The 21,146-nt window shown below is 49.0% G+C and overlaps 1 protein-coding gene across 20 annotated transcripts; it reads right to left on the bottom strand.

Annotated features, from left to right (window-relative positions):
• Positions 1 to 923: 923 nt before the first annotated feature.
• Lpar5 (lysophosphatidic acid receptor 5) lies at positions 924 to 19,970 on the bottom strand. 20 transcript variants are annotated; one of them, XR_015685779.1, is made up of 5 exons: positions 19,654 to 19,735; positions 19,254 to 19,344; positions 5,342 to 6,875; positions 2,209 to 2,695; positions 924 to 1,476 (listed from the first exon to the last, which is right to left on the bottom strand). XR_015685779.1 is itself a non-coding variant. In XM_087658900.1 (4 exons), exon 4 carries the CDS (start codon positions 6,692 to 6,694, stop codon positions 5,540 to 5,542), a length of 1,155 nt encoding a protein of 384 aa, XP_087515026.1. In that variant the 5' UTR covers positions 6,695 to 6,875; positions 13,541 to 13,660; positions 19,254 to 19,344; positions 19,654 to 19,907; the 3' UTR covers positions 4,520 to 5,539. The 20 variants fall into 20 exon arrangements, 11 of the variants coding, with proteins under 11 accessions (NP_001386033.1, XP_087515026.1, XP_087515023.1 ...); XR_015685782.1 differs by lacking the exon at positions 2,209 to 2,695; XR_015685781.1 differs by lacking the exon at positions 19,254 to 19,344 and having other exon boundaries at positions 19,654 to 19,705.
• Positions 19,971 to 21,146: the final 1,176 nt, after the last annotated feature.

Below are 21,146 nucleotides of genomic sequence, written 5' to 3'. Positions count from 1 at the left end.
TCTGGAAGAGCAGTCGGGTGCTCTTAACCGCTGAGCCATCTCTCCAGCCCGATTTTTTTTTTTTTCTTAATTGTTCACGCTGCTCTTGAATTCTAAATCCTCCTGTTGTGGACCCCAGAGTAGTTTGGCACTTACAGATATCTGTTACAATACTTCAGTCGTCAGAATAGTAGTTTCTTGTGGGGATGGGAGCAGGGATATTTTGTTTTAACCCCATAGTGCTTTTCTCCATACTGGAGATTGAGTCCGAGACATGACACATGAGACGACATGCTTGGTAAGAACCGCTCTCAACCCTCTGAGACCGTCTTGATCATTTGCTCAGGCTGACCTTGAACAAAAGAGCCTCCTGCCTCAACCTCCGAGTTGCCCAATTCTCTTATTTTCACCTAAGATTTGTCTTCTTCCTCTTGGTGTAAACTGGGGCAGGTGTAAACCAGAGCATGTGAGTGTGTGGGTCAGGGCTCTGGGTTTCTCCCTTCTGCCCCCTTCTTGCTTCGAGGGACACTTTGTAAAAATGGCACTCTTTAGACCTGCACCATCTGTTACTCGGCGGGTGCTACTCACTTCCTCTGCCTTCCATGTCGTTCTCGTGGTGGTGAAATGTGTGGAAACCGTTCTGGGTTCTGACTCCATATTTCAGGCTAGAGGCAACCTGCTTCTATCTGCTTGTTCCTCGGGCCTGACCCTATTCTCCCTCACGTGGTCACTCCCACAGCACTTTTCTCTTCTTTACTCTCCCTACCTGATCCCCCTACAGTTCTATCCTACAAGTATGTCCTCCAACCTTGCTGGGCAACTCTCAGGGGCTCCCTTAAGTTAATTGCCAGAACCTTCTCTGCATCCCTTTATGTCAGTCTTTCTCTATAGACATTTTGCACCTGTGTTGTGGTCGCCACTCGATAGTCAAGTACTTCACAAGGTTCATTCCCCGAGTCTTTATTGAGTTCTAACTCTGTGCCAAGCATGTTCTAGATGCCAGTAAACACATCAGTGAACCAAACAAACAAAAATCCTTGCACCCCCCTCCTTCCCCATGGAGCTCACGTTCTACCTAGGGAGATGGAGGAAGATGAAAATACATACAAAAATTAGAATAAATAAGTTACATGGTCTCATAGGTGATACATGCTGTTTTAATTATTCTGGAATCCATTCAATACCTGTACCTGAAAATACTCATTTTTTCTTTTCTTTCTTCTTTCTTTTTTTGGGGGGGGGGGGGTTGGGAGGGAGGGAAGGTTTTGAGACAGGGTTCCTCCATGTAGTAGCCCTGACTGTTCTGGAACTCACTGTGTAGACCAGACTGGCCTTTAACTCACAGAGACCCGTCTGCCTTTGCCTCCCAATGGCTGGGATTAAATGCATGTGCTCCCATCTCCCAGGTCAATCTTTATTCCAATGTATTTGTTTATCTAGTTTTGTTGTGCTAGAGGTCACACCTAGGGATTTCCCCCCCCCCCCCCCCCCCCGGAGCTGGGGACCGAACCCAGGGCCTTGTGCTCGATAGGCAAGCGCTCTACCGCTGAGCTAAATCCCCAACCCACACACCTAGGGATTATAAATGCTGGCCTCTAATGCGTGGTCATCCAGCCTCAGTGTCTACAGAGCTAGGATTGCAGGCAGGGACACCAGACTCAGACCCCTCAAGTTGTTTGTTTGTTTGTTTGTTTGTTTGTATTGAGAAGAGGGTCTCATCATGTGGTGCGGCTGGCCTGGCTATGTAAACCACTCTGGCCTTGAACCTACAGAGATCTGCCTGCCTCTGGGATTAGAGGCGCAAGCCACCGCAGCTGGGAAGTCTTTTGAGCCAGTCCTACATATCCCAGAACACAGTAGCTGAGGATAACATAGAACTTCTGATCTTTTTTCCTTCCTTCCTTCCTTCCTTCCTTCCTCTTTCTTTCTCCCTTTCTTTCTCTTTCTCTTTCTTTGAGACAGAGTCTATGTAGCCATGTCTGTCTGGGACTGTAGATGAGGTTAGCCTCACCTCTGAAACTGACAGAGAACTTCCTATCTCCATCAACACCACCACCACTACCACCACCACAGCACTGGGTTAACAGGGTGTGCCAGGGGCTGGGGATTTAGCTCAGCGGTAGAGCGCTTGCCTAGCGAGTGCAAGGCCCTGGGTTCGGTCCCCAGCTCCGAAAAAAAAAAAAAAAATTAAGAACAGGGTGTGCCATTAGGACTCCACTTCTTGGGTGCTGGGATGATACAATACTAGGCCAGGTTTATGTGGGTGCTGGGATCAAACACAGGGATTTATGTATGCAAAGCAAGCACTCCATCAACTGAGCCACAACCACAGACTACACACACACACACACACACACACACACACACACACACACACACACACACACTTCTGTTTAACTTTGTTCCTGGAGCACAAAGTCCTGAGATGCTGCCTCAGAGGGGTGGCGCTCATACGCTCCAGCCAGGAAGAGCACAGACCTTGAGTCCTGAGGAAGAGAGGCGCTTGGGACAGATGCTAACAGCATCTTTAGAGCAGCTGGTAAGGGCCTGATGGGCATCTGACTTCCATGCATCTAGACTGATATACTAGCCTATCACTGAGGAATGGAGGTTAGTTCCCTAGTTTGGCCACCAGGGGTCATGTTACCCCTGCAAATCACCAACAGATACAAAAGGTCCAATTTTTTTTTTTTTTTCTTTTTTCTTTTTTTCAGAGCTGGGGACCGAACCCAGGGCCTTGCGCTTGCTAGGCAAGTGCTCTACCACTGAGCTAAATCCCCAACCCCAAAAGGTCCAAATCTTAACTAAAACAGAAGCATTTGGGAAATCTCACTGTATTGTGAGACACGGGGGGGTGGGCATACTGCCTATAGGGCATATATATGACATCAGTTCTCAATGTCAGGGGCTAAAAATGTCACAGCACCAACTCTGCAGCCCCTCCCACAACCCAGTCCTACTTGGACAAAGAGGGAAGAAAACCATTTAGCTATCCTCCTGCTCTCTCAGACAGGTCCCCCCTGACTTCCTTGTACACTCTTCTCTCCTGGTGACACTGTTCTTTCTCCTTCTCCACCCTGGCGCTGGTTATTTGTGTCCTCCAGAGACCTAAGGACCACAATGAGCAAGTGTTCATCAGTGTCCTCTTCCTAGAGGCATCTCAAAGTGTGGCCCAGAGACCAGCTCTTGGAGGAAGTCTGAGGTGAAGACTTTGCTAAGATGTCCCTTGTCCAACCATGCTCATTCTCTCCCCGGGGAATAGGGAGGCTTCCAGAGGCTTCATGAAATGTGAGGCCATTTCTGCTCTCACAGCTCAGTGGAATGTGTGCTTCTGTGTTTCAGAAACATGTTAGCTTTAATTAATGACGTGGTGAGCAACATAAGAAAAGAGAAGAAACGAAAGGTCTTGGTCCTTGGCTCCCTCAACTTTTGCACAAAGGGTTTTGAGACCAAACAGTTTGAGGATTGATGCTTGACTGCAAATAGGGTAAAGGTCAGAGGAGGAGAGGAAAGAGAGGAGGGAGGGGGAGGGGAGGGGAGGGGGGAGGGGAAGGAAAAGAGGAGGGAGGGGGAGGGGAGGAGAGGGGGGAGGGGAAGGAAAAGAGGAGGGAGGGGGAGAGGAGGAGGGGGGAGGGGAAGGAAAAGAGGAGAGAGGGGGAGAGGAGGAGAGGGGGGAGGGGAAGGAAAAGAGGAGGGAGGGGGAGAGGAGGAGAGGGTGGAGGGAAAGGGAGGAGAGAGGGGAAGAGTGGAGAGGAGGGAGAGGAGAGAGGAAAGGAAGAGAAAGGAGGGAGAGAAAGGGAGGAGGCCCAGGATGGGGTATGGAGAAAATGAGTTAAGAGACAGAGAAGCACTCTTGCTTTCTAGCTCTGTCCTCTTGCTCCTGCTCCCCAACTCCCCATTCCTTCCCTGCCATGTCTCTCTCCAAGTGCTCATGGCCTTCCTGAACTCCTCTATTCTCTCTTTCTTTCTCTGTATCTACTCCCTCAACATCCCCATGCCATATATATATATGAAGCAAAGTGTGGTGTGGCCATGTAGAAAGAGCCACTTTCAAAAGATCAAAATTCCACAAAATACTGACTGCTGCTGGGCATGGTGCACACGCCTGTAACCCCAGCACATAGGAAGTGCTGAAACAGGAGGATCAAGAATTTAAGACTGGGCTAGAGAGATGGCTCAGCAGCTAAGAGCACTGACCGCTCTTCCAGAGGTCCTGAGTTCAATTCCCAGCAACCACATGGTGGCTCACAACCATCTCTAATGGGATCCTGATGGGTATGTCTGAAGACAGCGACAGTGTACTCATATACGTAAAATAAATAAATCTTTTTTTTAAAAAAAGAAGAATTTAAGGCCACCACTAGGCATGCTGGACACACCTTTACTCTCAGCACTCAGGAGGCAGAGGCAGGTGGATCTCTGTGAGTTTGAGGCCAGCCTGGTCTACAAAGTGAGTTCAAAGTGAGTTACACAGACAAATCCAAACCCTGTCTTGGAAAACAAATAAACAAACCAAAAAAAAAAAAAAAGGGTCAAAATCTGTCTTAGCGGAACACACTTTAATCCCAGCATTTAGGAGGCAGAGGCCAACAGATCTCTGTGAGTTCAAGGATAACAAGAACTACATAGCAAGACTCTTGTCTTCAAAACAAGAGAACAAAACGAAAAAGTTCAAGGCCAGCCTCTGCTACATACCAAGTTCAGTCATAAGGAGTGGGGGCAGGGGGAGGAGAGAGAGGGAAGTGAGACTGAATATTAAAGACCGAGGATGGAAGAGAGCTACAGAAAGAAAAAGGATGGGGCTGGGGATTTAGCTCAGTGGTAGAGCGCTTACCTAGGAAGCGCAAGGCCCTGGGTTCGGTCCCCAGCTCCGAAAAAAAGAACCAAAAAAAAAAAAAAAAGAAAAAGAAAAAGGATGACCTAGAAAAGGAACCAAGAACTTGCAAGTGAGAGGGACTTCACGCACGCACAGCTCTGCCCTGCGTCAACCTCATGCCAGGTGTCAAGTCTAACTTGTTGCGAGTCACGAAATGGGTCAGAACTATTTGTGTCACACCTCCCACCCAAGCAGGGAAGCCAGGGCTGGTGGCACAGTGTCCATTGCCCTTGAGTAAGCGCAGTAGTCGGCAGGTAAGGCTGGGAATGTGTTGGCCCAGCATGTGTAGGCTGTGGGTTCTCAGTTCCACCACCAGCCCTGAGTTTTAGTTTTGAAGACGACAGATGAACGTCTGTGTAGTTGATTCACCAAGGTCAGGGGATCGTTAGCTCTCAGACTGATGACCTAAATCCAGGAGATCCATCTTCTGTTCCACATACCGGCTCTTTAGCCATGAATACACTCACTGCTTGGTTTCCTATATACTGGGGCAGAGTTCCTCTGTGTAAATAGTCAGAGGCTAAAGCTGTCAGCGGCAGCAAACTTCCATTCCAATGTCCTTGCTTGCACACTTGTTCCCTCCCGCACGCTAGAGCTGGAGTGGCTTCAAAGTCACCTCCTTCAAAAGTACCACCTAAGCTTTTGAGGGAGGCACAAAACTGTAAACACTATGGCTGTGTCCTTTCAGAGGGCTGAATCTTGGGGGCCGTTGTCCGTGCGTGTACCCAGATTGGCAGGTTGAAGTAGCCTCTGGCTGGTGGCATCCTGCCCAGTGTTTTGGGTGCTTTCTGAGGGTGGTTCGGTGAGCTCCCCTCTAGTCCCATTGGTAGGCAAAGGCCTGGTATGAAACGGAGCGCCCAGGTTTCGAAGAGTGTTACGAAAACCCTCGGCGCTGAAGTAGTAAACCAGCGGATCCAGCACGCAGTTGGCACCGGCCAGCAGCACCATTATCATCAGCACTCCGCGCACCTGATCGCGGGCCTGAAGGCTGTTCTTTACCAGGTTGGCCCGCAGCAACCCATAAACTGCCAGCGTGGAGTTGTAGGGCACGAAGCACAGCAGAAAGATGATGAGGTTGGCCAGTAGGAGGCGCACGGTCTTCTGTCGCCGGTGGCTCTGAGTGGCGTCGGGCCTCGCCAGTGTCCAGAAGACCCTGCCGGACGAATAGACGACAGCCGCCAGGGGCAGCAGAAAGCCCAGGGTCTCGGCCAGCAGCAGGAGTGGCAGCAGCCTGCCCTTCCACAGTTCATCGCTGAAGCTCTCGAAGCACAGGCTCAGGGTGACGTTCTCGTACTTGCAGGTGGTCGGGCTGTGCACGCGGGCGGCGGGCACGGCGAACAGCAGGATGAGAGCCCACACGCCCAGGCAGAGCCGCCGCGCCACGAGGGGCCGCCGCAGATGGCGCAGTCTCAGCGGATGCACGATGGCCGCATAGCGGTCCACGTTGATGAGCATCAGAAAGATACAGCTGCCATACATGTTCATCTGGAAGATGGCGCCCGACGTCTGGCACAGGAAGTCTGGGAAGGGCCAGTGGTGCCGTGCATAGTAGGAGAGGCGCAGGGGAAGTGACAGGGTGAAGAGCAAGTCGCTGGCTGCCAGGTTGCACATGTACACACTCACCACCGAGTGTACGCGCAGTACACGCAGGAAGACCCAGAGAGCCAGAGCGTTGAGAGGAAGACCGGTTGCCAACACCAAGCTGTAGACCACCATATGCAAACGATGTGTACTCCGATAGTCACGGCACTGGGGCACAGAGCTGTCGGTAGAAGAGGTGTTGGCTGAAGAATTGGCAAACATGGCGTCCAGGTGGGGAGAGAAACTAGTCTGAGGCATTATAGGGAACACCAAGGTCAGAGCATGGCTTTCACCTCCAGGGTGGTAGCCTGGTGGCTATACAGAGTCTGTCCCCAGGCAAGCAGAGGCAAGACATGGGCGTGTGGTCTGTGACCTCGGGGGCAGATGACTGGCCAAGGCTGGAAGCCCGTGGTGGTGCAACTTCTTCAGAAGTGGAGACCTGGAGTGAGGAGACAAGCCAAAAGTAAAGTTATGAGAAACAGAATCATAGTCTAAACACTTAGCTAACCACTGGCCTCTTGAGTCTCCTCCTTACGGCTCTTCAGACCATCTTTCCCCATCGGTAACAAGCAGAACAGCATTTTATAGTTCCTCTCTGTCCTACAGTGTCATGCCCAGGTCTTGCAAGTCAAGGGTTCCAGGCAGGCTAAGCATGAATCCTGGCTTTGCCACTTGCCTGGCTTTGTGGCCTCAGAGAGGTGATTTGCCCTGAATCTCACTCTCCTTATCTGGGTGGGTCTGAAGGCTTCTGTGTTAGCATCTACTTCAAGACATTGTTTGGACGTTAAGATGCTTCCGATTGCTGTCCTTCCAACTGCCTGCCCGCCCGCCTTCCCTTAAATGTTTACTGAATCCTTAGAAGGTTCCAGCCTGTCCACAGTAATGAACAAAACAAATGCCTTGTCCCACCCACCAGCTTCATAGTCCTTTAGAGGAAGCCTAACAACAAATACCACAAATAGGTCTGGCCAGCGGGGAGGGCTGTAGAGCACTTCCTCTGGGCCTGGGGTGGCTTGGCGCCGCCGGCGGCCTTATCTAAGGAATAAAGTTCAGACTCACAAGTCCAGTACAAGATCCCAGTCCTGTTCATCCTATTCACTTTCTCCCTTCTGGGCTGGGTTTGCTCAGAGAGACCCAGCCAGATTCAGCTTGAGTGACCTAACCCTTCATCTCTAAACCTATAAAACGAGAATGTACCGCTGTGACTCCAAGGCACTTTGCTATGGCCTTGGCCAGAGGAACATTAAGAACATTTTAGCATTCCTGTCAGGGAGGTACTAGAAAGGCCTCAAACGCAATGCTTCTCAACCTTCCTAATGCTGTGACTCTTTAATACAGCTCCTCGGGTTGTGGCGAACACCCCCCCCCAACATAAAATTTTATTGCTACTTCGTAACTGTAATTTTGCTACTGTTATGAATCATAATGTAAATATCCGATATGCAGGATATCTGATGTGTGACAGGGTCTCGACCCACAGGTCGAGAACCACTGCCTTGGCAGATCTTCTCCCCGTTGTCTCCTGTGCGAGCCCTCCTCACTAAACCATGGGGCACTCACTTCGAGAGAGCCAAATGGCATTCCAAGGACAGCTAAGAGGTAGACAGTCTACAGCATGCAGGAGGCCATGCGGGGGCCACCTCTCTATCCCTGCCTCAAGCATAGTTTGTGTATCTGTCAGAATGAATATAACTTAGTCTTTGCCATTTTTTTTTGTCTTTGCCATTTTTTAAAAAATATAATTTTAGGCTGGTCTCGAACTTGTTATTTGTAGTTGAGGTTGGCCTTGAACCCCTGAGCCTCCTGACCCGACCTCCCAAGTGCCAGGATTACACCCCTCAGCTCTGTTTTTCCTTTTTTTTTTTAAGATTTATTTATTTATTATATATAAGTACACTGCAGCTGTCTTCAGACACACCAGAAGAGGGCATCAGATCCCATTACAGATGGTTGTGAGCCACCATGTGGTTGCTGGGAGTTGAACTCATGACCTCTGGAAGAGCAGTCAGTGCTCTTAACCACTGAGCCATCTCTCCAGCCCCTGTTTTAAACTTTATTTTACTTTTTTCCCTAGAGACACAATCTGACTGTGCTGCCCAGGCTGGCAGGTCTGGGTGCCAGCATTGCTGCGACCTTTCTGCCTCAGCTGGGGATACCAGTGCCACGGCACCCATCGCTAACATCATTTTACTTATTTTAAGTTTAAAAGATATTTTATTTTAAAATCCTTATCTTTTAATTTTATGTTTATGAGTATTTTGCTTGAATGTTATGGACCGCATCACATATGTGCCTGGAGCCTTTGGTGGCCAGAAGAGGGCATCAGATGCCTTAGAACCAGAGTATTAGAGTGTGCGAGCAGTCGTGTGGGTGCTGGGAACTGGACCCGGGTCGAGCACTCTTGACCTCTGACCCACCTCTCTTGTTGGTCTTGATGTTACTGTCCTTTTGTGTTTTTCAATGCAGTGTTCCTCTGTGTAGGTCTGGTTGTTCTGGAACAGAATTTCTCAGAGTAGCGCTCTCTGGTCTGGAACTCAGTATGTAGACCAGGCTGACCTCAAACTCAAAGAGTCCTGAGTGCTAGGATTAAAGGTGTGTACCCAGATCTCCAGGACTTCATTATTAGTGTTTTAAATTAGATGTATTTACGTGTCTGGGTATGGGTTTGTGTGCACGAGGACAATGCCTGAGGCCAGAATCCAGGATCACTAAGGAACTGGAGTTACAGTCGAGGGACCCTGACACAGGTGCTGGGGGAAACCTGGGTTCTCTGGAAAAGCAGCAAGTGCTCTTAGCTGCTGAGCCATCCCTCTAGCCCCTCTTATCATTTTTTTTTTTTTTTTTGGTTCTTTTTTTCGGAGCTGGGGACCGAACCCAGGGCCTTGCGCTTCCTAGGCAAGCGCTCTACCACTAAGCTAAATCCCCAAACCCCCCCTTATCATTTTTAAAGAGTTTAATAACTCCATATCATTAATACATAATTCTCACCACAAATCATTTTCAGAAATGAAATTTTCTCATTATGTCAGTGCTATTAGACATGAAGCAGTACTGCATGGGGCATGCCTTCCCCAGTCTCTGGTTGTCTGTTCTAGATGCTTTACAGCAATGGAGCGACAGTGTTTGCCCAGTGTCTGGCTTAGTTCCCTCAGTGTCCTGTTTCCAACAACTACTCTTTCTTCCATCCATCCATCCACCCATCCATCCACCCATCTATCCATCCATCCACCCACCCACCCATTCATCCTTCCATCCATCCACCCACCTATCTATCCTTCCACTCATCCATTCATATTGTAATGTGATAGAATTTCTTTTTCAGTGCTGGTAAGGGGTGGGACCCAGAGCCTTACAAACCCTAGTATATCCACACGTGATGGATGGTGCACAGCAGCGATCTGGCATTTGGAAGTTAAGGCAGGAGAAACACAGTCATCTTCAGCTACAAAGAAGTTCGAGGCCAGTCTGAACTACATGAGACCCTGTCTCAGACAGACAGACTAAAGCTAAGCTTGCTCTCCACCACCAGCTGCAAACCCAGTCTGTGCAACAGAATGTGTGCAGAACACTGTTACCTCCGAGCAGAGATGGGTTTTCTCTGTTTGTGCGCTGAATACTATTGCCGTGGGCCTAGGTATCCACATGGCATCTACAGAAAGGAGTTGTCCCAGATATTGAGTCATCATCTCCAAAATACTAATCTAGGACTGGAGATATGGCTCAGCGGTTAAGGTCCTGAGTTCAATTCCCAGGAACCACATGGCGACTCATGGCCCTCCGTAACTGTAGTCCCGTGGGATCCCATGCTGTCTGGTGTACAGATAAACACGCAGACAAAACACCCATAGGCGTAAACAAAGCACGGATTCTTTTTAAAAGGGCTGGTGAGGTGACTTAATGGGTGGAGGTAACTGTCCCCAGGCCTGACTACCAGAACAGGATTCTAGGGTCCCATAAAGTGGCAGGAGAGAACCAACAGGTAGGTCAGAGTTGTTGTCTGACCTACCCGTGTCCAGTGACACACGCAGGCCTGTATACATACACAAAATAAAAGTTATCTATCTAACGCTTGAATCCCAGCATTCAGGAGGCAGAGGCAGGAGGAACTCTGTGAGTTCAAGGCCAGCGTGGTCTACAGATCGAGTATCAGGACAGCCAGAGCAATACAGAGAAACCCTGTTTTTGAAAAAAAAAATATATATATATATATATACATATATATATATATAAAGGCACTATTGAAATTCTTGCATTAGGACGAGGCTGTGTCTCAAAGATAAACTACTTGCTTACATAGTCAAAGCCCTGGGTTTTATCCCCAGCATTTCAATAAATAAATTTGCTTATGTTACTAAGTTGTAAGCTTGACTATATTAAATTTATGGGGGCTTTTTTTTTTTTTGTTCTCCTTCTAGCAACCAGCTTCTCAAGATTTATAGCAAGCATAGTAAAACAGTTAAAATGGAATAAATAGTTTCTCCATAAAATACCAATTTAAGTAATGGAACTGTAGTCAACCCTCCATGTGTGAGTTCCTTGTGTTCAATCAACCTCAGATAAAACAAATCTTTATTTTAAATCTGCATCTGGCCAGGCATGGTGGTACACTTGGTAGGCAGATGCTGTGAGTTTGAGTCTAGCCTCATCTGCATAGCAAGTCCCAGACGAACCAAAGTTATATGTTTAGACTTATCTTTAAAAAAAGGGGGTTGGGGATTTAGCTCAGCAGTAGAGCGTTTGCCTAGGAAGCGCAAGGCCCTGGGTTCGGTCCCCAGCTCCGAAAAAAAGGAAAAAAAAATTTACAAAAAAAGGATCCTAGTCAGGCTTAGTAGTAGATCTCTGTAGTCTCAGCACTGAAAGTCTAAGAAGCCGGGGCTAGAGAAAAAGCTCTGTGGTTGAGAGCACTGGCTGCTCTTGCAGAGGATGTGGGTTCCAGCACCCACATGGTGGGATCACAACTCCAGTTTCAGGGGCTCCAGTGCCCTCTTCTGAGGTTCATGGATACCAAGTAAACATACATGCATGCAGGCAAACCACATAAAGATTAAGGAATAAATCTAAAGATGCTTTTAGAAGCAAAGCAGAGTGTGACACTCTGGAGGGAGAGCGAAACAGAGAGAGAGAGAGAGAGAGAGAGAGAGAGAGAGAGAGAGAGAGAGAGAGAGCAGAGAGAGCAGAGAGGAGGGAGAGAATGTGCTTCATCTGAGAGTCAGGCGTGGTGACCCTGTCTGTAATCACAGCACTCGCAGGGCAGAGGCCAGAGGCCAGCCTGGGCTATATGGGACCTTGTCTCAACAAAAGGCCAGGTGTGGTGCTTCTCAGCTATGATCCCAGCATTTAGGAATATGCCTAGAGTTCAGCCTAGGTCACATGGAGCCTGTCTCAAAAACAACGCCCACCAGACAGACAGATTACAGGCAGCTGCTCACACTGCTAAGGTAGGATTATCCCTTGAACCCAGGGTGGTAAAAACAGCCTGGGAAACACAGCAATTCCCCCTCTCATAAAAAAAAAATCATCTGTCTTGAATACACATATAGATATTTTCCTGTCATTATTCTCTCAAAAAGTACAGTATGGATCTATTTACAAGGTCTGGCAGAACTCAGGAAACTAAAGCACAAAAATTCCAAACTCAAGTTCAGCCTGGGCTAAGGAGGAAGACCCTATATTGGTGAGTTCAAGGCCAGACTGGTCTACACAGCAAGTTCTAGGACAGTAGGGCCACATACAGAGAACCTATCCAAAACAAAACAACAAAAACAAATAAAACCCCTTTTTAAAAAAAGGTACTCGGGTTGGGGATTTAGCTCAGTGGTACAGCGCTTGCCTAGCAAGCACAAGGCCCTGGGTTCCGTCCCCAGCTCCAAAAAAAAAGAAAAGAAAAAAAATAAATAAATAAATAAAAAAAGGTACTCAAGGACCGGAGAGATGGCTCAGTGGTTAAGAGCACCACTGTCTGCTCTTCTCAAGGTCCTGAGTTCAATTCCCAGCAACCATATGTGGCTCACAACCATTTGTAATGGGATCTTCTAGCATTCAGGCATACATACAAATAGAGCACATATATGTATTAAATAAACAAATAAATATCTTTTTAAAAAAGTTGCTCAGTGCTTTTCAAGAGGACCTGGGCTCACTTCCTAGCTCCTCTATGGCAGCTTACAACTGTAGTTCCGGTTCCAAGGTATCCCGTGCCCTCTCTGTCTTCCATGGACACTGCACACATGTGGTGCACAGTCACACATGCAGGAAAAACATCCCTACACATAAAATAAAATTAAATCTTAAAAAAAAAAAAAAAGCAGAGTGTGAGGCACAGACTTGTAATTCAAGAGGCTGAGTGAGGCAGGACCATAGACTGGTCTTCTATAGGGAAACCCTTTTAGCAAAACACAAAGGTAGTAGGATGGTTCAGTTCCCCCCGATATGAATACATGCACGCTCTCTCACAGAGAGAGAGAGAGAGAGAGAGAGAGAGAGAGAGAGAGAGAGAGAATGGAATAACGACAACAAAAAGAATCTGTTTACATCGTATTATATAGGTCATAAGCCACCCGAGATAGATTATTTGCGTGGAGACAAGGATGACACAGGGTCTCAGGTGACCTACTAAACTACCCTAAAACAAAGTAGCCCAGAACCCTGCTCATTCAGCTTCCATTTCCCATGTGCTGGAATTACTGGTAGGTAGAACCTGACCTGGGCTTAAAGCCTTAGGACAATATATGTAAGTTTTATGCCTCCGAGAACTTTGGCATCTGAAGGGGCTGGGAACCAACTCCCCACAGATACGGGACGACTAGTACCAAATAAGACGTAAGCATGCGGAAAGCAAAGGCCTCACCCCTCACCCCAAGTTCCTCTGCCTCACTTACAGCAAGCCAGCAGATCCTGCACACACTGTGTGCATTCGGGCCTCTTTGCGGCTGGCATTTCTTCAACCGGGAATGTCCCTCCTGCCCTTCTTCACCTGACAAACCCAGTCATGTTCCATGAGGCTTTCGACCCCTTCCCTGGCTCTGTCTTCCTCAGCAGGGCAGGGGTAGTTTAGCCGCTTTCTTTGTGCTACCCAGGGTTTGGTGTACACTCAGCGGTTCCTACCTGGATGGTGGCAGCTCGTTCTTAGTCCCTCTCCTTAGACTGTGAGCCCTGGAAGGGGTTGGCTTCGGAAGGTGGCTCATTCATTTTTGTGACCTCAGCACCTGCACCAGTACCTATGGACTGGGAAGTGACAGCCATCGGTCACCCCACCACCACCAGTCACCCCACCCCACCCATGCTATGCTCTGCTCTGCTATGTGTGTGGTCTCTAGTCCTTCCCACAGTGCTTTGAGGCCAGTGTTTATTGTCATTGTTATAGGGAAGCAAAGCAAAGCAGGAGAGCTGCCTCCTGAGGAACGAAGGCAGGACCCAAATCTAGGACCGCCTAGCTCCAAAGTCCACCCTGTACCAGGCTGCTCCCAACAGAAACGAAGAGGAGGGCCTTTGGGTGGGTGCCGCACAGAGCACCTGCTCTTTTAGAATTGCCCGTAGGAAATCTATGCCCGTGGGCCACTTAGTTCATTTCCTCATTTGCCCGACTGACATGCATTCCCATACCCACTTCCTTTTTAATCCCCTCAGAACACTGGCAGCAAACACCTGCCTCTCTCTCACTCATGCACAGAGATGCCTCCTCCCACTGAGTGTACTTAAGCACTTAAGCAAGGGGTTGTAGTGCATTCCTGAAGTGCCAGCTACTCAGGAGGCCGAGATAGGAGGAGCCCAGCCGTGAGGGCTAGCCTGAGCCAAAAGGCACACCTGGTTTCAAATGGAGAAGGCCGTTTAGCTTGGTGCATTTAAGTGCTTTCAACCCACTGGCTGTCCTGGGTATTTACCCTTTCCCTTAAGTAGACAGTAAAGCCCTAGGGTGAGGACCACATTCTTAGACGCACAGCAGCCCCTGCACTTAGGTCCCCTGAGGGAATCCCTTTGGTCACTTGGAAGGAAAATGGTTTCTATCCAACAAATTATTAGCCCATTTTTTGGTCTTCCTGGAGCCACCTGACCATTTACCACACTCTGCCTCTGCTCCATTACTGACTCATAGGACACCAGGTCTCTGAACAGGCTGTATGGAAAACACTGGTGTTACAGTTTCAGGAAAGGGGCTGGAGAGATGGCAGGAAAGAGCTGGTACTGCTCCTGCAGGGCCTAGGGTTCACTTCCCAGCACGAATGTCAGGTGGCCCACAACCTGGAATTCCAGCCCCAGGGACTCCAACACCTCTGGTCCCCTCAGGCACCTGAACAGACCCGCAGACATAAAGGCACATGCATGTACATTACTTTTACAAAATAATGGGACTGGAGAGATGGCTTGGCTGTTCTCAGCAGTGGGCTGTTCTTCCAAAAGACCATGGTTCAATTCCCAGCACCCTCCTGGAAGCTCACAATTGTCTATAACCCCAGGTCCCAGGGATCCAACACCCTCACACAGACATACATGCAGGGAAAACACCAGTGCACATAAAATAATAACAAAACGAAAATAAAAATTTCTAAGACTGGGGTTGGGGATTTAGCTCAGTGGTAGAGCGCTTGCCTAGCAAGCGCAAGGCCCTGGGTTCGGTCCCCAGCTCTGGAAAAAAGAAAAAAGAAAAAAAAATTTCTAAAACTTATTTTTGAAAACGGTTTGTAAGTAAAACAGCAAGATCTTATCCTTTTAACCCTTCCTTGTAAAATCAATACCTCCTTGCAATTAGGAAGAGCATTCTAGACACTGAGAGCAGGAGTTCATTCTTTCCCGAGAGTGTCAAGCCTTTCTGATAAAAACAAGTGACAAGGTTTAAGCAGACAAAAATGGACTCTCTGAATGGCTACTTAAAGGTGAACCCAGGATCTCCTAGAGAAGGAAACGGTGATGGTCTCTAATCCAAATAGAAGTTTTTGGGTTTCTTCATACTGGAACTTATTTGTGAAAAAGCGACCTCTTTTCAACAGACAGAGATGCCATGAGGCCTGGCTCCTCCCTCCGAGCCGAGCCCCCTACCCCATCCCCCCCTTTCCTGAGCTCTGGGCTTCTGACTCTGGAGCTGCGTGGGCCCAGTGCCAGGCCAGATGGCGAAGATGGGAAAGACTGCCAAAGAGGAGGCAAACGGTAAATGAAAGGAGGCGGGTAGGTATGGAAGGGAGGTAGCACGGACCCTCTCGACAGCTCTGCCTCGAGGAGGAGGCCAGGTTTCGGGGAAGATGGAAAAAAAAAACCAAAAAACAAAAAAACCTCAAGTAGCCACTGCCTCCAAAAAGAAGAAACACTGGAGTTTCACTTCACCAGCTAGGAGGAGGGCCACGGAGACCCACATAGGCCTAGTAACTTGGACACCGATTCCACATCAGCACACCGCGACACACATTTCCATGCATAGACACACGAAGGCATGCATACATTAGCATACAAATCAGTGCCTGGGTACATGCAGTTACTTGATCAGAGCCACATGGGTCCGAGAAAAAAAAAGAGTAACACCATCCCCCTGCCTTAGGGAAAACCTTACACCGGCATACATTGAGCCAGGTTCTTTCATCAGTGCACGCTCATGTAGATATATGCAAGAATATCTCAGGCCACAGACACAGAATGCCAAAGAAACCACAGCCATCATAGAGGAACCAGAAGCTCGAAGCTTTGCACAGCGCACGTGCACACGCGCGCACACACACACCCCGGACTAGACCGGTTGCTCTAGGTGTCTCTATCTTTCGGTTCCCATGTGCACATCTGGGGACTGTGTTTCTTACCTCCTTGGGACCTCTGGAACCTGTCCTGTTGCCCTCTGAGCTGGGCTGGGTGCTGCTCTTAACTGAGATAAGGGAGCCGGGCAGGGCTATTTTCTGCCATAGGCAGGAAGTAAGAACCAGAAGTAAAGCCGGCAGGAGGCTAACTCATGATCTGTCCTGCACGCTGTTCCCCAAGCTCTGCCCAGCGGAGCCACAGTCCCCAGCGCAGCCAATAATGCAGAAGATTGCTGCAAAGGACTCACAATGAAAATAGGAAGACTATCTGCCCACCTCAGCCCCTGTGTCCCCCTCCCTTGCCACACACACACACTCACACACACACACTCACACACACACTCTCACACACACACACTCACACACATACACACACTCACTCACACACACACTCACACATACACACACTCACTCACACACTCACACACACTCACTCACACACACACACTCACACACACACACACTCACACACACACACCAAATGCTTTACTTTGTTGCTTCCCATTCCAATTCACACCCTCATGCCTTCTCCACAGGGCCAAGATTCAGGTCTTTGTGCCTACCTCTGGGATAGCCTCAGGTCTTTTCTCAGCCAAAACCCAAGAAACACCACTCGCCTTTTTAAGTGCCTAAGTTGCTAGTCAGACACTTCCTCTGTTTCTGTTGGAGGGGAAGCTGAGCAGGTCCACTTTTCCCCTGACAGGCTTGAGTGCAAGATCTGCTAAGCTCCCTCCAGGCCTCCCGGGTATGGTGAGAACCATTCCTTAGACTTGTTAGTTTTGTCCCAGCCTCAGGAGAGCTGGCATACACCTTTAATGCCAGCACTTGGGAGACAGAAAGCTGGAAGATCGTCATAAATTCTAGGCCTGGTCTGCAAAGCTAAGCTTAGGCCAGCAAAAGAAATCTAGGTGCAAAAAAAAAAAAAAAAAAAAAAAAAAACAAACAAACAAAAAAAAACACCCAAAAGCCAAAACCAAAAACCAATCCAGGGTGATGGTGCACTTTTCTACACAGTGAGTTCAGGGCAGCAGGGTTAATTACATGGTGAGACTTTCTGAACAAAAAGGTGCGTTCCGAACCTTTATGGCCAGGCAGCTTCCCCTGAGACGGAGGGCCAGGGAAAGATGGGAAGGAACCCAGAGTGAGGTCGCCCAGCCTAGAGGGATATAGAGTCTCTGAGGTCACCAAAAAGAGACTAGAGGCTTCCTGTGCCCCAGATAGCAGAGATAGCCATCCTGTGGATTCTGGCCTGCTTCCTCATGGGGCCATCTCCCTGACTGAGGCTGCCTTGCTCTCTGACCAAAATTCCGACTTCAGCCTCTCTGCCCCAGAGCCTTTCTTGCCCGCCCTTCCTTCCAACATCACCCTCGGCCTCCCTGTCTCTCGCTGGGCAGTGATTCCCTTCCCAGTATCTGGTCAGCTCTCTCCAGTGAGCTTTCCCGCCGCTCCTCAGCCACTTCTCTCTTGCTCCTTGAGATAGGGTTCCTCGGATCTCTTGCTGACTTGGAATTCATGACAAATACCCTGCCTCAGTGCTGGGAAGATGCTCCTTTGTCCTTCAAAATGCTTGTCTGGGAAAGCATCGCAGAGCTCAGTAGTTAGCTCCCCTGATGAGCCAATGACACCTTACCCACCTCTCTCTCCACCCTACCTTCCGAAGCTGGAAAAACAGGAAACAAAGTTCCAACCAAAAAAAAAAAAAAAAAAAAAAAAAGCCATAGGCCCAGCGAGTGCTGAGCTGAGCCCTGTGTGAGTCTTACCCTTGCTGCAGGCTTGACTGGTCCTGCCCCTTCGGAATAATCTCCTGAAGCCTTTTAGGCTGGGTGACCTTACCATGAACTACCATCATGCCACCGGCCTCAGAGGCCCACACCCTTTAATTTTTTTCTGCTGGGGGTGGACCCAGAGCCTTGTGTGCACCAGGCAAATGCTTGGCCTCTCAGCCCCATAAATAGTTCTAACAGTTTCCCCCTTTTCTGTTGTTTCCTCCTTGACTGTTATCGTTGTTGTTGTTGTTATTGTTATTATTATTATTAATCATTATTATGCCCCTGGACGAAAAAGACCTCTGTGTCAGTGGGATGCACACTGAGAACAGCAGGGTGGGAAGAACTAACAGCATCAGACAGCACAGACTGAGCTGACCGCTAGTGTCTCTTGCTGTTTGGGAAGCAAGGGGTCGCTGTCACAGTTCTTCTCCCAGCCCCACCTCCACACGTCCCCCAGGGCTAGGACTTCAGTTTATCATAAGTGAAGGGGTCTGGAAGTAGAAGTCTATATGTCCCTTTCTTATCATTGAGTGCCCATAACCATAGGTAGTAGGCAGGCGGTGGCTTGTACCGACCAGTATGGCAAAAGTCCCAGACAGTCTTCTGTGAGTTCCCATCCACGAGTTCCCAAATATGCCCAATGGCTCATTTCCTCTCCTAGTTACTCAGGAGCCATTCTGTCAAAGACATGGGGGACACAGAGGCCATGCGACCTGACACTCTTCTGTTATATATGAACCTTTCAGGTTGGGACAGCGCTTCCTCAAGACCCATTAACATCTTCGGAAGGGCAAGGGTCGCTCAGGGCTGGAATGTTTCCTAGCCTTCACAGGGGTTTAGTCTCTAGCACAGCCAAATACAGATTAAGTAGATCTGAGCATTGTGGCTCATACATGGTTTTAACTACCAGGAAAGTTGATAAGATACAGGGGTCCTTTGAGGTCAGGATAGAAGACCATCCTAGAAAGCATAATGAGGCCCCATTCACCCATAAGGGTCTAAAGACTGGAATTCAGCTCAGTGTGTAGAACTAAGGTTCAGTGATTGAACCTAGATTCAACCTCCAGCACGTGCATAAACCTGATGTGTGTGGTGCTCCATGCCTGTAATCCCAGGATTCCAGAGAGAGGGTTCAGGAGTTCAAGGTCCTCTCTGGCTACATATAGATGTAGCCTAGACTACATCTCAAAAAAAGGGACACTCAGCGGTATGGCACATGCTTAGCATATAGGACATTCCATCCCCAGCACCAAATAACCAAAGAAAACATACCTTGGTAGCCCGAGTAAGGTATCTTTACCAGTAACCTCTTTAGCCAGTTTTACTCAGATCAGCTCTGTGTCTTCCAGAACAGGACCTGGCCCTAGAGGATGAGTGGGTTTGAGGGGAGCAGACCTCAGAGAGCTCAGGGTCAGCATGAAAGCAGGAGCCTGAAGATTTAGGGGAAGACCCTATGGTGGCCCGCAGTGGGGCTTCAGCCCCTCAGGTGTCTCAGGCTCGTGGGCTGCCTCTTCAGGATCCCTATGGAAAGATCTGTCCACATGGGGCAGCCCTGTTTGCCTTCTCGCTGTGTCTTAGAGGGTTTCCCAGAGCCTATGGCCCACCTACATTCGCCCTCCTCACCAATGCCCCCACTTCTGGTGGTACAGCCCCACATGTCACACCCCCATACCTGTGCTTGGTTGCTCTTCCTCTGCCGCTGCCCCAAGCCTGCTTCCGCTGACACTCTGGGCTGGGCTGAGCTTCGCTGGTAGGACCTGCTCCTGGGCGGGCCTGACACACCCACCTCACAGAGCTCGGTACATCCTTCCCAGCTCCTGCACTCACCCAACCCCACAGAATCAAAGATGAGAAAAGCCTTGACCACAGATACCTTCACACTCAGGCCAGAGAAGCAAGTTCTAAATGCTGGTGAAAACCCAGCCCTAGCCCCAGTCACCTAAGCCGCAACTATGGCTCACAGGCTTGTAGTTTCCCGGAACTCTCTGTGGCACACCCACCCACTGATACCTGATGACTAACCTCCCCCACCCCCCTGCTCCCCCATGTACTCACCTGTCTCCTCCCTGCCTGTCTCTCTTCCTCTCTTCGGTCAGCAAGGTGGTTTAGCCCATGCGGTTGTAGCTTCCCCTGCTTGGGGCTCATTGGTCTGCCGAGTGTTCTCCTTCCTTGCCTGCCTACCAGAACACACCCAGTCCCTCCATCAAAGCAGTTGCCTGACTGGATGCTTCCTCCTCTCCGGAAGGGAGCCTGTGGTGGTCTCTGTCTGCTCTTTGGGCTGAGCATAGCCCTTCAGTGCATATTAGTAAGCACAGAACGGTCTTCTGGAGGTAGCTGACAAAGGGATCGTGGTTAAATGAGTTTGGCCAACCCTGGGCAAAATGCAGCAGGAACATTCTGCTGAATGATAAGCCCTGGGTTATCACTCCTGATGGATGGAGGGTGCATTAGACTACTCTAATTTTACCTTCGTGATGATTGAATATAAGATCTCATGTGCACGCTAAGCAAGTGCTCTAGCACACAGCTATGCATACACCCTGGGTCTACTGTTTAGAGCAAGTTTCAACCTTTCCTTCCTTCCTTCCTTCTTTCCTTCCTTCCTTCCTTTTCTTTTTTTCTTTTTCCCCCTCCCCTCTTCCTTCCTTCTCTTTTCTTTTCTTTCTTATTATTTTTTTGGAGACAGGTCTCATTATGTATCCCTGGCTAGCTTTGAACTCACTATGTAGATCAGGCTGGCCTTGAACTTATAGACATCCTTCCTGCCTCTACCTCCAGTGTTCTGCAATTAAAGGCATGTGTCGCCACCGCCACCTGGCTTAAAAGGAATTTTATGCCACAGGAAACCACAATTAAACACAATGCAAAGATCAACTGTTGCTGGTGTACCCACGATATACCCCCTGCACTTCGGGGAACATCTCCAAAGAGGGGCAGAAGGACTAAGAACCAGAGGAACAGGAAGTAGAAATGACAGGAAGTAGGACCCATTGTACCTCGGCAGACATGGCTGACTAAGTAGGAACTGAACAGTAACACCACTAGTAGGTGGACTGGTCTCTGGGGCTCCCACCTCTAGATGAAGAAGTGCCGTTCACGACTGACTGCCTAGAGAGGAAGAATTAGTCTTTCCTTATAATTGCCTAACCACTGCCAAAACCCTCC

This window comes from Rattus norvegicus, chromosome 4 (assembly GCF_021556685.1).
Source record: "Rattus norvegicus strain SHRSP/BbbUtx chromosome 4, alternate assembly SHRSP_T2T, whole genome shotgun sequence".
In the NCBI taxonomy this organism is placed as follows: domain Eukaryota; kingdom Metazoa; phylum Chordata; class Mammalia; order Rodentia; family Muridae; genus Rattus; species Rattus norvegicus.
This window is presented reverse-complemented; position numbering and strand designations above follow the sequence as displayed.